Source organism: Lagenorhynchus albirostris, chromosome 1, assembly GCF_949774975.1.
Source record: "Lagenorhynchus albirostris chromosome 1, mLagAlb1.1, whole genome shotgun sequence".
Lineage (NCBI taxonomy): Eukaryota > Metazoa > Chordata > Mammalia > Artiodactyla > Delphinidae > Lagenorhynchus > Lagenorhynchus albirostris.
In genome coordinates this window covers 153845514-153861473 of record NC_083095.1, presented here as the reverse complement: position 1 = coordinate 153861473, position 15960 = coordinate 153845514, and the positions used below count along the sequence as shown (strand labels likewise).

Below are 15960 nucleotides of genomic sequence, written 5' to 3'. Positions count from 1 at the left end.
TGCTGAAGGTCACCAGGGGTGGCACCCATCACTCCTCCTGTACCTTTGCCTGGAAGCTCACCAGTGCCCTGGAACCAATTTCAAGATGGGATGAATGGACCTCTGAGTGGGTGTCACCCCCAGGAAATAATGCCACGCTCCCAGGAATAAATGCAACTGGAAAAGGAGGTGGAGGCAGGGTATTTGCGGTTTTTTGTTTTAAGTTTTATTTATTTATTTTTGGCTGCATTGGGTCTTTGTTGCTGTGCACAGGCTTTCTCTAGTTGCGGTGAGGGGGGCTTCTCTTTGTTGAGGCGTGCGGGCCTCTCATTGCAGTGGCTCCTCTTGCTGCGGAGCATGGGCTCTAGGAGCAGGGGCTTCAGTAGTTTTGGCACGTGGGCTCAATAGTTGTGGCTCGTGGGCTCTAGAGCACAGGCTCAGTAGTTGTAGTGCATGGGTCCGCGGCATGTGAGATTTTCCCGGACCAGGGCTCGAACCCGTGTCCCCTGCATCAGCAGGTGGATGCTCAACCACCACGCCACCAGGGAAGCCCTGAGGCAGGGGTATTAATTAAGTCACAGGAACTTCTTCCTGGACCCACAGGATTCAAGACATTAAGGAAATTGACACTTGTCCCTATCCTGGCTCAAGTGTTCGTTGTCTTCTCAGTGCTAGGTGGTGTCCACCAACACCCGGCTCAGAGAGAAGAAAGAAAAAGACAAGAGGAGAAGCCGAGGGAGTAGAGAAAATATAGAGTCATTTTATTGCTAAAAATATTTTTCCAAAAACAAGGGCATTTTTGTTTTGAAGACACGAAGGTCTGTAGTCCTTGGGGAGGGGGCTGAATACCACCAGACGGGCAGTCCTCGTAGTTCTCGAATTCTCCTGGAGATTCGGTAGAGCTCCATTGTTGCCCTGGCGTCTTCCACCGAGTTGTGTCCCGACACGCTGTCCTGCAGACACAGGTACAGAGTGGGGACTTGGGGTGCGGCTGAATCCAGGCGCCCATGTGACCCGGGCCTTCCCTGCTCACACCCTGACTTCCGGGACTGAAGTGGGTCAGTGGGTGAGTCTCCCCAGGCCTCTGACACCCTGGACTCAGCAGGTGGCTGGAGCAGGCCTGGCTTCACCCATTAGCACTAGACCCAGGCATGGCCAGGCACAGAATCCAGCATCCTGAGGGCCAGGCTGTGCCCTCCAGGCGCTTACAATCCCCTGGGTGTGGGCCGGGCACTGCAGACTTGGCCTCAGACCCAGAGGGGCTGAAGCAGTTCTCACAGGGAGCCCCAGGGCAGCGAGGAATGTGGACACAGATGTTTCTAAGGGGCTCCTTGCTCAGCACGTGAACAGGGCTCTTCAGTGAATCCACGTGCTGACACTCTGTCCTCGGTCCCTGGTGCCACAAGCGCAACAGAGGGGCCCGACCTCAGGCCCATCCCCTGTCTCCTACACGTTCCTGCTCCCCAGCCAAGCCGCCCCCCACTCCTCAGGCTGGGGCTCGGTCTCTCCCCTCCCCGGCGCCCCCTCTCTTGCCTCCTCCACTAAGACGCCCCCGTCACACTCCACTCAGACCTGGTGTCCTGCCTGCCCCCTGTCTTCCGTCCCTGCTCCAGGACACCTGCCCTCCCCTCTGTGGACACGCCCCACAGATGTGCTGATGCTCAGGTCTCGGGCCACCCTCCGTTCAACCACGAGTTTCTCAAGGATGGGCTGGGCCTTGCTCACCCGGGTGCTCAGCCTCTGGTCCAGCCTGGCCCAGAGCAGGTGCTTCATAAACGTCCACTGTGCTGGAAGGGCCCACGTGTGGCCGCAGCTCCTAGTGTCCAGCCCGCCTCCCTGGGCCCTTCCACCTCGGTGAGCTCCCAGGCCCCAGCACACGCCTGCCGGCTCCTGGAGACTGCTTTGCCTGTGGGTTTGAGCTCAGGGTCCCTCTCTCACTTTTGGAACCCCCCTCGTTGGATATCTGCCGCTTTCCTATCTGGGGGGGCAATTCCAGAGGCTTCTGCCTGGGGCTCTGGGGGGGCCTGCTCTGTCTGTGGCTGCAAGTGCTGAGGAATTAGGGCCCCGGGAGCAGCATCAGTTCCTGCCTAAAGGGAGGTGTGTGTAAATAGTGCGGCTCCCTGGATACATCTGCGCTCTGTGCTCTACACCATTTCGCAGAGTTAGGCAGGGGGATTAAGCTTCAGTTACCCACAGGGAAACTGGCACGATTTTGAAAACACACAAAAACGCCTTGACTGGGTGCCTTCCCTTCCCTGCCGCTCATCCTCACTCTACCAGGGCTTCCTGGGTCAGCTCTCACATAAATGCCCTGCCCTCCTGGAGAAACCCCTACCCTCTCACACAGCCTCTCAGGACTAAGGGGAGGCTGAGCATCCTTGGGGCCAAATATTTGCTCCGCAGCTACTGGGAGACTTTACAGTCCTAGCGGGAAGGGCCAGGCCCCCAGAGCTGGCAATCCGGCCCCAGGCTGGGAAAGGGGTGGTCCTCACCTGGATGCGCCATCCAAGGAGGCGCTGGCTCAGCACGCGGAGGGAGACACGCCGGCAGTACAGCAGGCCGGCCTCACGCCAAAGAAGCTTGTCCGCGGCCGTGTCGTAGATGGCATAGTTCCTCATGTTCTCCTTCAGCGCCTTGAAGTCGTGCTTCAGGTCGTGACCCACCACCAGCTTGCCTTTCAGGAGCTGCAGGATCTGGCCAGGAAGACATGCACCCTACACGTCACGCAGGGCACTTCAGGTGGGTCTGGGGCAACTTGGTGCCATCACGGGGGGCTGGCCTGAGCTGTGTGACTATGAGCAAAGTCCTCCTGGACTTGCTGTGTGACTATGAGCAAATCACCATCCCTCTCTGGGCTTGGAACATATATACCATCGATAAAATGAGGAGACTGGACCAGGCCCCTTCACCCTCAACAGTTTAGTGATGCCGGAAGGCCCATCCCAACTCCTTCCGTGGTTTCTGTGTGATAGCAATGGCCACGAGCCAGGCATTCGTTGTGCATCACATACATTATGTCGTTTAATCCTTTTAACAGCCCTCCTGTGGCAGGCGGGTTGACCTCCCAGAGATGCCCACTCCCTAATCCCCAGGCCCTGTGAACATGTTACACGGCAAGGGAAAATTAAAGTTGCAGATGGACTTGAGGTTGCTAATCAAATGACCTTAAATTAAGGAGAGTTTCTGGATGATCCAGGTGGGCCCAGCATAATCCCAAGGTCCTTATATGTGGAGGTCAGAGAGATCTGACATGTGAACTGGACAGGCTGCCTCTGGCTGTGGAGGTGGAGGAAGGGGCTGAGAGTTCGGAACAGGGGCGGCCATAGAAGCAGGCAAGGGCAAGGAAACAGATCCCCCTCCAAAGGCTCCAGAAATGAACACGGCCCTACTGACACCTTGATCTCAGCCCAGTGAGACCCACATCGGACTCCTGAACCACAGAAGCGTAAGACAATAAATTTTCGTTCTTTTAAACCACCCGGTCTGCAGTTCTGTTACAGCAGCCATAGAAAACCCATACAGCTATGAGGGAGGATTGTGTTTAACTGAATTTTGCAGTTGAAAAAACTAAAGTGCTAAGAAGTGGAGTCATTTACTCAAGGTGACTCAAGGTGACTCTGATGAATTTAAAATATTTGCAGATTCCTTGACACTCCTCACAGAAAAGATGGAGTCTAATTCCCCTCACCTTGAATATGGGCCGGGCTGTGTGATCTCTCTGTGGGGCCAGTGTCCCGGGAGCCCTGAGTTACTCTGAAGCCACCATGCTGGGGAGACCACCCTGACGTAGGGAGATGTGCCCAAGGCCCCCAGCACCAGCCACAGCACAGGTGGGTGAGCGAACCATTCTGTGATTCTAATCCCGGGCCTGCCAGGTGCCTCAGCCAACCAGCTGTCCCCGTCTGCCGAGCCCTGCCCAGATTGCGGATGCCTGAGCGACATAAATATTGACACTGTTTGGAGCACTACGTTTTGGGGTGACGTGCTAAGCGTCATTAGATAACTGAGACAAGTCACACGGTTAGTTCGTGGCAGGGCCAGCCCTCAAAGCCAGCTTATCACCACCACATTATGCTGAAAAATCCGCCTGCTCCAGGCCTCCGCCAGCCCAGCTGCCAAGCTGCAGAGGGCAGCCCTCAGGGTGCCCCAGTCCTGTGCCCTGCACGTATGCCCAGGCCTCCGTTCTCACCTCCTCTCCCACGGTGGCCCTATGGAGAGCCTCAATCATTGGCCACACAGGTGGGTCACCTTTCCTTCCCTTGGCTGCCACTGGGGAGGACGGAAGGGGGACCTTGGAGCGAGCTGTACCAGGCGCCAGCTGAAGGGCAGCTCATGGGCATCTCAGGCCCCCCTAGGACAGCTCTCTGGCAGCCTTCATCTCTTCCTCTGTGCCCGAGGAAGGAGCCCTCTGGATGGCTAACACCGTCCGGTGTCCTGCTTCTGCTTCTAGTGGCTTCCCCAGACATCCCATGGGGTGTTTGACTTGCTCCCCCTTGTGGCCACTTTGCAGAAAGAAGCTAAGGCTCCAAGAAGTGAGGTGACCTGTCCACGGTCACAGCACTGGAGGCAGAGCCGGTCCATCCACCGTCAACAGGTAATGTCACAAGCCTGCCCCACTGGTACCATGGTTTTCTTGGGGTCCTCCTCTGGACAGACCCTCACCCAACCTAGGGACTGGAGAAAGAAAGCACTCAAAGAATAAAGCTGGGCCACTCCTGAGGGACACCAGTTCTTGTCACACTTGGGCTTAGGAATCCCCGGGTGAATCTCACCAAAATCTGGATTCGGATGTGGGATTCTACATTTCTAACAGGTGGTGCTGATTCTGCTGGTCTGTGGGTCACGCTGAGTAGTAAGGGCACACAACCTCAGAGCAGCAGCTCGAGGGGAATCCTACGTGTGGAGGAAAGGGCTCGGGCAGCACACAGGGGATAGGTAGAGGCCCAGGGCCAGTGGATGTGGCTGTGCTGGGCAACTGTAGGTCACACGCCTTTCCTTGCTGACATCCTTTATGTTTCTGAACAATGGGGCCTGTTTTCCTGTCTATGAGCTGACTCAGGGCCAGTTCACACAAAGCTCTGAGGGGACTGTGCCACCCTAGAGTCAGCCACAGCAGCCGGTCCCAGGCGTAAGAGGGCCAAGTCATTGTGAGGCAGATTCCTGGGAAATTCATCACTTCCCGAGCCCCAGGGTCCCGGTGGTGGCGGGGGGAGAGGGGTACATTCAGGACCATGAGACTCATCATGAGACAAATAAAATAAGAGGTGGACAAGCAGAAGGAAGGAAGAAGTAGGGGAAGGAGGAGAACAGTCTGTTTAGCAGAGAGATGCCAACTCTTCAGGACAAAGGTGCCGGGCACCGGGTAGGGAAAGGCTGCTGCAACTCGCTATGTGGTCTCAGGGAGGTTGAAGACGGTCTCTGGGCTTCAGTTTCCCCATTTGTAAGGTGAGGGCCTGGCGACGTGAGGCTCCACGGACTTTCTGTGGCAGGGCTGGGAGGGAAACCCAGGGTGGTGTGGAGGTGCCAGCTGGAGGGGCCTCAGGGCTGTGTGACCTGCTGGCTTCGGACCTGCCCTGAATCAGTGTCATGAGGCGGGTGTGTCAAACACAGGGGAGGGAGGCTCAAATTCCTGGAAAGAACTGGAGTGGGTGGGGAAAGGGACATGCATCGATCTGTTCTCATTGCCTGGCACTAGGCCAGGTACTTTCCTCACCTCATCATGGGGCCTCTCAACAAGAGTGTGTCATTTTATAGTGAAGTGTCTTAGTGTCATTTTATAGTGAAGGGGGTTGTGGATCAGAGAGGGTAAGAGGCTTGCACAGGTCACACAGCTGGTGAGTTGATTGCTGAGATGCAGTGTCCGGATCTGCCTGACCCTGTCACTATTATCACAGTTGTTATTATTACTACTTACTGAGAACATAGGGATTATATTAGCGTTATTAATTTCAGGGTGGAAGTTAATAATTTCTACTGCTGGGCCCATGACGGCACTCACTGAAGATTTCTTGAATCATGAATATGGCCCCTATGAGGCAGGGATTGTCATACCATCTTACCAACAGGGAAAGGGCGGTGCCAGTGGTGTGTACCCATGTCACATGCAGAGGAGTGACAGGCCCTGGTGTTTGCCTGAATTCTCTTTCCACTGTGTTTTCCCTCTAGTCCAGGTATTTCCCAGGCCTGATCAAAAAAATCACCCGAGACCCTTGTTAGAAATCCAGAGGGCAGGGCGCTACTCCAGACCTGCGGAATCAACATCGCCAGGGGAGGGGCATTAGCAAATGTTCCAGGGTATTCTTCCCATCTGCCAAGTTTGGAAATCCCGGCACGGATGCCTGTCCAGCCCCTTAGAGCCCGCTGCTCCCATCATGCATCCATTCTTCCATCTGCCCGTTCATTCATTCCTGGCTGCCAGGAGATGTGATTATAAGGGACTCTAAAGAATGTTGCCCTTGTGGAGGCCCAGGTCCCCTACTGGCATCTTCAGGAGTGACCCTGGTCCCCCTCTTTCCTTCTGTCCCCTGCCAAGCTCTCTGGGTACCCCTGCCCCCAGCTTCTGTCTGCTTACCCGGGGTAAACCTGGATGACGAAATCATCCTCCTCCATCTGGCTGAGCCCCAGAGAGACCTGCCAGGTGGCAGGGCCCCGACAGGGCACTCCAACACAGGCAAGGGCTACAGCACTGGTACAGCTGAAACCAGTCCCTGTTCACAAGCTACTGTGGCTTCCTTTCTGTTTCCCACCTAAACCACGATGCCACACAAGATTTAGTTTCTTTATCTGCAAACTAAGAGTGTCATTATCATTCCCCAATCCCAGTCATGGGCTGGGTGCTACTCAGCATACCAGGTTAACATTAAAAGAGCATTTACTTACAAAAATGAGTTACAGTCTACGGACAATTACCGTTAGATTAAAAAATGAATTAAAAGAGCATTGACCTGTCAGGTGAGAGCCCTGCATCTGAGCACTGAGTTGTAGCCCAGCTTGCTGTGTGTCCTTAGCAAGTCACTGCCCCTCTCTGGACCTTGGTCTCCTCGCAGGTTCCTTCCTGTGCTGACAGTCTGATTTGTGGGGCTCTCTGTAGAACAGGGTTCTCAGCCTTGGGACAACTAACATTTGGGGCCAGATACTCCTTTGGTGTGAGTGTGTGTCCTGTACATTGTAGGATGTTCATTCAGTACCATCCCTGGCCTCAAGCCACTGGATGTCAGTAGCAGCCTTCCGCACCTCACTTATGACAATCAGAAGTGCCTCCAAATCCTCCTGCACTGTTGGTGGGAATGTAAATTGATACAGCCACCATGGAGAACAGTATGGAGGTTCCTTAAAAAACTACAATAGAACTAACATACGACCCAGCAATGCCACTACTGGGCATATACCCTGAGAAAACCATAATTCAAAAAGAGTCATGTACCAAAATTTTCATTGCAGCTCTATGTACAATAGCCAGGACATGGAAGCAACCTAGGTGTACATCAATAGATGAATGGATAAAGAAGATGTGACACATATATACAATGGAATATTACTCAACCATAGAAAGGAACGAAACTGAGTTATTTGTAGTGAGGTGGATGGACCTAGAGACTGTCATGCAGAGTGAAGTAAGTCAGAAAGAGAAAAACAAATACCATATGCTAACACATAAATATGGAATCTAAAAAAAAAAAAAAGAAAGAAAAAAATGGTCAGAAGAACCTAGGGGCAAGACAGGAATAAAAATGCAGACCTACTAGAGAATGGACTTGAGGATACGGGGAGGGGGAAGGGTAAGCTGGGACAAAGTGAGACAGTGGCATGGACATATATACACTACCAAATGTAAAATAGATAGCTAGTGGGAAGCAGCCGCATAGTACAGGGAGAGCTCGGTGCTTTGTGACCGCCTGGAGGGGTGGGATAGGGAGGGTGGGAGGGAGGGAGATGCAAGAGATATGGGGACATATGCATATGTATAACTGATTCACTTTGTTATAAAGCAGAAAATAGCACACCATGGTAAAGCAATTATACTCCAATAAAGATGTTAAAAATAAAAAAAATAAAATAAAATAAGGGCTTCCCCGGTGGTGCAGTGGTTGAGAGTCCGCCTGCCAATGCAGGGGACACGGGTTCGTGCCCTGGTCCAGGAAGATCCCACATGCCGCGGAGCGGCTGGGCCCGTGAGCCATGGCCGCTGAGCCTGCGCGTCCGGAGCCTGTGCTCCGCAACGGAAGAGGCCACAACAGTGAGAGGCCTGTGTACCGCAAAAAAAAATAATAATAAAATAAAATAAAAATATCTGATTTAACTGTAAAAAAAAAAAAAAGAAAAGAAATGCCTCCAGATATTGCTAAATGCTTCCAGATATCGCCTCCGGATTTGCCCTTGTGGGCAAAATCACAGTGCACTGAGAACCACCGTTCTGGATGACAGTGAGACCTATAGGCATCAGAAGATAACAAGGCAGTTACCTTGCATTATAAAAGCAATGTCATCCTATTACAAAAAGTAAAAAACAGAAAAGGGGTGAGGGGAGCCCCCTCAAAATCCTAGTGCCTCGTGGCTGCATGGGCCCTGGGTGGACTGGGGGCCTCAGTGGCTCCCTGGAGCCAGCCTGGCTTCTATGGCCTGGTCTATGGCTCACTGCTAGCCGGGTCCACTTGCAGGAAGAGACAGGCTGGCGAGCCACCTTTGAAAAAGGACTGCAAGAAACCAATGCCTGGTGAGCTGGTGGCTTAGCTGAGAGGTGTCGCCTGGACTTGTGGGGTCTGATAAATGGCTAATAGGCTTCTGCCCTTTGGGGGCTCCCCAGCATAGCTTGGGATCTGTGATCCTGGTCTTTGGGATTAAACTACTGTGGGTGATGAGTGAGGTCAAGGTGCCTCAGCGTCCTCGTTCATGAAAACAGATGATGGTGGTTGCCTCATACCACAGCTTCACTCCAATGCTGCTCCGACACTACCTGTTCATACATCAGGCACTTAGCATTCACAGCCCGCATTTACACACTTTGATCACAGGATCAGAACATCACAAAGCAAGCCCTCAGGCCAGAAATTGAGTCTCTGCTCCACCCCTTTCTTGGACAATTTGCTCAACCTTGTGCCTAAGTTTGCTCATCTGTGAAATGGGGTGATGATACTAGTTAACTACCTCCCGGGGTTGTGGTGGGGCGTAAAGGTAGTGGGGGTATGAAAAGTGCTTAGAACAGGGCCCGGACATGATGCTGGATACACCTGTGCTGCTTCATCACCCCTGTGTTACAGAGGATCCTACTGAGGGGCACAGAGAGGTTTAGCAACAAGCCGGAGGACACAGGGCAATCAGGTGGCAGAGCTGGGATTGGACCCACATCCAGCCAAGTCTAAAGACAGTTTGCTAAAAGTCCGCATGCCCCAACTAAAGATCCCGCATGCCACAATGAAGATCCAGCGCAGCCAAAATAAATAATAAATAATAAAATAAATAGATAATTATAAAAAATAAATCAAGACAGTGCTTGCTCCCTGCCCCCTGGGCTGTACGTGTATTACTGTATCTTGACAGCAAAGGCCAACATGAGGGCAGAGGCAATTCTCTTCCACGCAGCTGCCAGAACTCTTGTATTATGAAAATCAATTCAACTCCAATCCCACAAACATTCTCAGGGCACCTTCTATGTTCAAAGCACAATATCCAACCTGGGGCAGATAAAGTACATGGCAGGAGCTGTGGAGCTAGACAGACCCGTGTGTGTGGCTAGGCAAGCTCTAAAGCGTGTGGGCTATGGGAATTCCCTGGAGGTCCAGTGGTTAGGACTCAGTGCTTCCACTGCAGGGGGCACGGGTTCTATCCCTGGTTGGGGAACTAAGATCCCGAAAGCCAGGTGGCACGGCCAAAGAAAGAAAGGAAGTGTGTGGGCTATAGCAAGGAGGGTGAGACCCCCAGGGGGTTAGAGTAGTGGGTGGGGAGGGTGAGGGGGTCAGGCAGGGCCTCACACAGGACTCCTCTGGCCTGGGCCTGCCAGAATGGCAGTATTTCTAGGGAAAGGGATGGGGGATGGGAGAGAGTAGGGTTAGGTCTGAAGCACAGTGGGCGATGGCTGAGCTGAGAGAGAAGGCAGAAAATGTAGGTATGTGGTACTTAGAGGACCATGGACGTTGGGTTGCCGGACCTTAGGCAATGGGAGCCTTGGAGGTACTTGAACCAGGGGGTGGGGATGGGAGCGGGGGCTATGATCTGAGCCAGGCCTGGGGAAGTGTCTCTGGCAGCAGGGTAGAAGACAGGGGCAGGGAGCATACATTGTGCAGCAGGCAGAAAACGAGGGCCAGAATCTAAGACCGAGGTTCTCAAGGGAAGCTGGAGAGGGGACGGGTTGTAAAATCTGACTTTCTGCCTTGTTCTCTCCACAGGCACGTTGATGACCTTCAGCCATGAGCCAGGCACTGTGCTTAGGGATACAGACGACATCACTACACCCAACCTACACAAGGCCAGGAAGGAGGCATTAGTACTCCCCATTCACTGATGAGAAAACTCAGGCTCAGAAAGTTTCAGTAACTTGCCAAAGGTCACACAAACCAGTAAGTGATGGAGCAGGAAATGTGAACCGCAGATGTGGTTCCAAAGAGCTGCCCGGTCTTTAGATCCCCGCCTCCCTCCTCGAATGGCTGTTAAGTGCCTACTCTGGACAGCACTCCGTGTTACACACTGGAAGGGCCCGGCATAATCTCCAACTGAGAAACAAAAGCATTTTGGCACCAAGTCTGGATGAGGACCAAGGTGTCCTGACTCCCAGGCCAGTGCTGGAGGGCGTCCAGGGAATCGCATTTCTCTTCTGCCCTTTCTGCTGCTGGGATGGGGAGGGAGGCCGGGGAGGAGAAGGGACGGGGCCAAGCCGCCCACCTGACTGCTCCGTGGGGCTCTGAGTGTGGGCAGCTCCATGTAGTATCCCTGGGTCTCCCATCGGCACCTAAAGCACGCCACCTTTCTTCGTGTTGCCCTCCCCTTCTCGGTGACTCACCTTTGTTCTCCTCTGTCCTAATGTTTCCTTCTTTCCGATCTTCTGGATGCTACTGATGACTAAGACACTGCTCCCTGGGGTCTCTAACTCTTCTCTCTGCTGCCATCTCTTTCCTCACTCCCATCCGTCTCCCCAGCACCCCCGTTCAGGTTTTCTTGACAGTGGTTTTCCTGCCATGCTATTGCTCAAGAATCTTCAGTGGCTCTCTATGGCCCACTGAGTTGCATACACAGACTCCTCCCTCCCCTTTGGCAAATAGCACCAGCCTCATGGAGCCTTTCCAGGACCACCCTGATGTACTCTGTCCCCTCCTCAGGGCTCCTTAGTACCCTCTTAGTACCTCTAGAACAGTGCTGTCCAATAGAAAGAAACATAACGTGAGCCACATACGTAATTTTAAATCATCACCAGCCATATTTTAAAAGGTAAAGAGAAATAGGTGAAATTAGTGTTACTGTTTTATTTAACCTAATATATAAAAATATATAAAATACTACCATTCTACATATAATCTATATTTTTAAATTATTGAAGTACTTTATGGTTCTTTTTTCATTCAAGTCTTTGAAATCCAGCGCATATTTTACACTTACAGCACATCTCAGTTCAGACAGACCAGCCACTTTTCAGGTGCTCACCTGTCACCCGTAACTGGTGGGACCCTACTGGACACACAGCTCTAGAGGTTTTGAGCCTTCCACATTCTAGTTATCTGAACTTGTGCGAGTTGCTTAGTGTTATGGGTTGAATTGCGTTCCCCCTCAAATTCATTTGTTGAAATCCTAACCCCAACCACCTCAAAATGTGACTTATTTGGAAATAGGGTCATTGCAGACGTTATTGTTAGGATGTCATAATGGAGTAGGTTGAGTCCCTAACAAATACAACCGATATCCTTATAAAAAGGGGAAATTTGTGAGACATGCACACAGGGAGAATGCCATGTGAATATGAAGGCGAAGATTGGGGTGACATTTCTCCAAGCCAAGGAACATCAAAGATGGCCAGCAAATTGTCAGAAGCTAAGAGAGAGACAGAGAACAGGTTTTCCCTTGCAGCCTTCAGAAGGAACCAGCCCTGCTGACACCTAGATCTGGGACTTCTAGAACTAGTCTCTAGAACTGTGAGAGAAGACATTTCTATTGTTTAAGCCACCCACTTTTTGGTACTTTGTTTCAGCAGCTCTACCAAATCACTGTTTAGTTCAAGAGAGCCTCAGTTTTCCTCATCTGTAATATGGGGACAACAAGGAAAGAAACCTAACAGCTAACAGTTTTTTAGTACTTATATAGGCACTCTCTCCAGGCCCTTTTCCAATCCTCACAATAATCCTGTGAGATTGCTGCTGTCATCACCCCCATTTTCTTTTCCAGATGGTGAAATGGGGTACAGAGAGGGTGAGGAACTTGCTCAAGGTAACTTAGCAGGTAAGGAACAAAGCCAGGATTCAAACTTGGCCCTCTTAGCTCTGAGCTAACAGCTCCTGAAGACACTTTTGGCAGACTGTTTTGTGAGGCATGAGCTCCTGGATGGAGCTCAGGAGAGCATCCAGTGAGTAGCCAGTGCTCAGAAAACAGGGGCTATTGTTGTGGGCTTATCTCCGGCACCTGGAGCCTGGCACATGTGCAGTATGTGGGACTGAGGTGAACCTCAGTTCTTTGTGTTCTTCATGAACTTCCCCAGGGTGAGTTCACCTTCCCATGAATGACCAACCCTGGTGCTGAGTGGCTGAGTTTCGTTTTCTTCTAGTGATTCAGAGAAACAGAAAGTAGACTGGAGATGTCACAACAAGTTGAAGGGGAAGAGAATGGGAGATTTTGGTGTGCCACACCCATCTCTATGAGTGGATGGCCTGTGGTGGGTCTGGGAGCAAGCTCTCCCTGAGCTCCGTGGACTCTGGCTGGCCTGTCCTTCAGGACCAGGAGGGCGCCCTGCCGAGCGCCCAGCCAGTGAGGGCCTCCACCCAGGACCCGTCCCCCATTTCCCCCACAGGGCTCCCCAGAGGTAGCTGGTATAGAGGAAAGAAGGAGGAATCTAGCCCCCAAATCAGTATGCAGGGAACAGCAGGCAGGACTCAGCTTCCCCATCGTAAGACCAGCAAGGTGTACCAGATGCCCCGAAGGCTGCTCCCAGACACGAGTCTAAGGTTGTCTGATGGCAGGAAGCCTCCTCAGGGATGTGATGGACACACCAACGTGTTTCTCATGCTCTGGTGCTCCCCACGCATGGGTGGCAGGGAATCTGACATGGCTGGGGTCACAGGTCACAGCTCCGGCAACCAGGGGAGGTGCTGGGGAAGTGTGTATGTGTGTGTGTGTGGGGGGGTATATGTGTGTTGGCCTGGATGGCATATGGCCCTTCTCTTACCTCCAGCCTGGCCACGGCAAACGGGGTGGCCCCCTCCATGTTCTGAGCCGTGATCCCACTGACGGGGGTTCTGTAGTCGGTGATCTCGCCCTCAGGCCGGATGAACTTGTCGTAGAGCACGGTGCGTGGTAGTCTACGAGACTGCAGCGAGCCAAGCCACTCTCCCTGAAGGGCCCCAGCCCCACCATCTCGCAGTCCATGGCCACCACATCTGTGCCTCTTGCCATGTTCCACCGGGACCCTCAGATGTGCTGGAGAGGGGGCGGCAGGAGGGGCATCACATGAGGGCCAGCTGAGACCCCAGGCGTCCTCAGCCACCTCCCAGCCAGCCTACACCCTCTGCCCTGCCCTTTGTCACAAACACCACCTGGCACAGACGGAAGTTGGCCTCTTGCCACCCCAACTGGCTTCTTCAGCCGGCAGTCCCAGGGCCTCTCTCTGGTCCCATCCGGCAGCCTCAGGACCAGGATATCCCCTCCCAGCACCTCCCCTGGCTGCTACCCCGGAGAAATGCCTTGAACCCACCACCCTGTCTCCCACTCTTACCGGCCTGCCTCTCTGGTGCCCCTTCTCAGCTACTGCAGTTGCTCTTAGCAGTGACTCATCTCTGACTTCAAGCCGGGAATCCTGACCCTGTTTCAGTTTCTGGTTTGGTATCAAGTGAAATCAGGGGCGGGAGGCGGGGCACGTGGACTGGGCTGCTTCATCTCCTCGGCCGGCTCGGGAGCTCAGTGTCCTGAGTCAGAATTGACCAAGCTTGCCGGCTCCTTGTCCATGTGTCCCATCTTTGCCCCTGCCCTCCACCTAATCGCTCAAGCCCTCCCCCTCCTCGGATGACGCAGCTGATGTGGATGGAGTGGATTGCAACATCTGTCTTTCATTTCTCACCCTCTGCCTGGGGAATAAACATCCCCAGGACTGGAGCCCAGGGAATGTCCCACAACTTCCGGGGCCACCACCAATCTGACAACTCTGTGAGGTCTTTTTTTTTTTTTTTTTAATATTTATTTATTTATTCGGCTGCACCAGGTCTTTGTTGTGGTATGTAGGCTCTTAGTTGTGGCATGCGGGATCTAGTTCCCTGACCAGGGATCGAACCCGAGACCCCTGCATTGGGCGCATGGAGTCTTAACCAATGGACCACCAGGGAAGTCCCCCGGTGAGGTCTTTTATGGGGGCAGGGAGAGCTGGCTCTTGGGACACTGAGGTTATTGATTGGGAAGGGCAGGAGAAGGTTGGGGTGCAAGAGGGGCTAGCCCCCACTGCCGACCCAGTAAAGCCCTACGGCCTCTATTGGCTCAGGGATGCCTCAGAAAGGGTCATTGGTCTGCCCTCGACGTGCTCTGCCTCCAGCTGGACTGACACTGTTTTGAGGACAAGGAGAAGCAGGCCTGGAGGGAGCCCCACCAGCCCGGCCATATTTCCCAGGGGCAACGCTCTCCCAAGCTAGAACTTTGACCCGTTAGAACAATGCCTAACACATAGGGAGCACTCAACATTTATTGAATAAATGAATGAGTTACATCCGGGGCAAAAATAGAATCAGCTTTAATGAGGAAATTGTCCATTATATACTGTGGTGAGTTGAGCGCTCCCATCTTGCCTCCTACCCCAGATCCATATGGAACAAGCTTTGAGCTGTCGAGCTGAATCTGACAGCCCCCCGTTGTCACAAAGATTTGTGGCTTGGAAAGGAATTTCCCCAGGTTCTCGGTGTTTTCACCAAGTGACATCCAGCTTCATTTAACAGACCTCAAAAAGAAAACCAGATACTGACATACGTTTAAAGGATAAGTCATTGTTCCTGTTTGTCGCTCAACTGGTGGGAAGTTGAGTTAGAAGAGGTTATTTGGGGTTCCCATTCTGAATGAGCTACTTTTTCTTGAATTCAGGCTGTCTGGGAATTTTTTGTTTCTCAAATGCATAAAGGATTGTCACCCTGATTTAGGGGGAGATGAAGCAAAATTCCCGTTACTTTAAATGAACATGCATTGAAAAGGCAACCCCCTAAAGATCCAATTGGAGGTTTCTGTTTCTACAGTCCCCGTAGGACCCCATGCACCCTCTGGTGATCGGCCCACATCAACATCCCCACTACAGGCCTCACCCCCTCTCTTCCACTGGCCACCTCAGGACTCAGGCAGAACACGTACTCACCCCTGCGATTCTTTTCCCCACGGGTCCTAAACCTGCACCGTGGTCAACTCCAAACCTGCATCTTCCAGTCTTCTCTGCATTTCTCCTTTTCTACCCACACCCTACCCCAGTCCTCACCTGCCCTACCTCCATCTTCACGCCCTGCTCTAAATTATCCTTCAAATCTTACCAGATTTAAGTTCTCCAAAATCGAATCTCTTACACTGTCATGGTACTTTGCTCAAGAACCTAGTGATTTCCTGCTGTCCAAAAAAAAATAAACCTCAACTCCCACGCAGTCCCCAAGACCCTCTTACATCTGTCCCACCTGCCTTTCCAATCTCATCTTGCACCACTATCCAATCTAAGACTCTTTTTTAGGTTTTGACCTAAATTGATGGCCTTCCGTGTGTTCACATGTTGACTCCTTCAGAAGAGATCAGTCATTCCATAATTCATTTATCACGTGCTAAGCCCTAGGGTTA

At 52.4% G+C, this 15960-nt stretch overlaps 1 protein-coding gene across 1 annotated transcript; it reads right to left on the bottom strand.

The window, feature by feature from the left end:
* Positions 1 to 716: 716 nt before the first annotated feature.
* On the bottom strand, positions 717 to 14143 carry ISG20 (interferon stimulated exonuclease gene 20). The gene is given in 5 exon segments (XM_060156287.1): positions 717 to 932; positions 2472 to 2672; positions 13340 to 13464; positions 13467 to 13590; positions 13886 to 14143. Coding segments are annotated over 4 exon segments (612 nt in total). The 5' UTR covers positions 13567 to 13590; positions 13886 to 14143; the 3' UTR covers positions 717 to 746.
* Positions 14144 to 15960: the final 1817 nt, after the last annotated feature.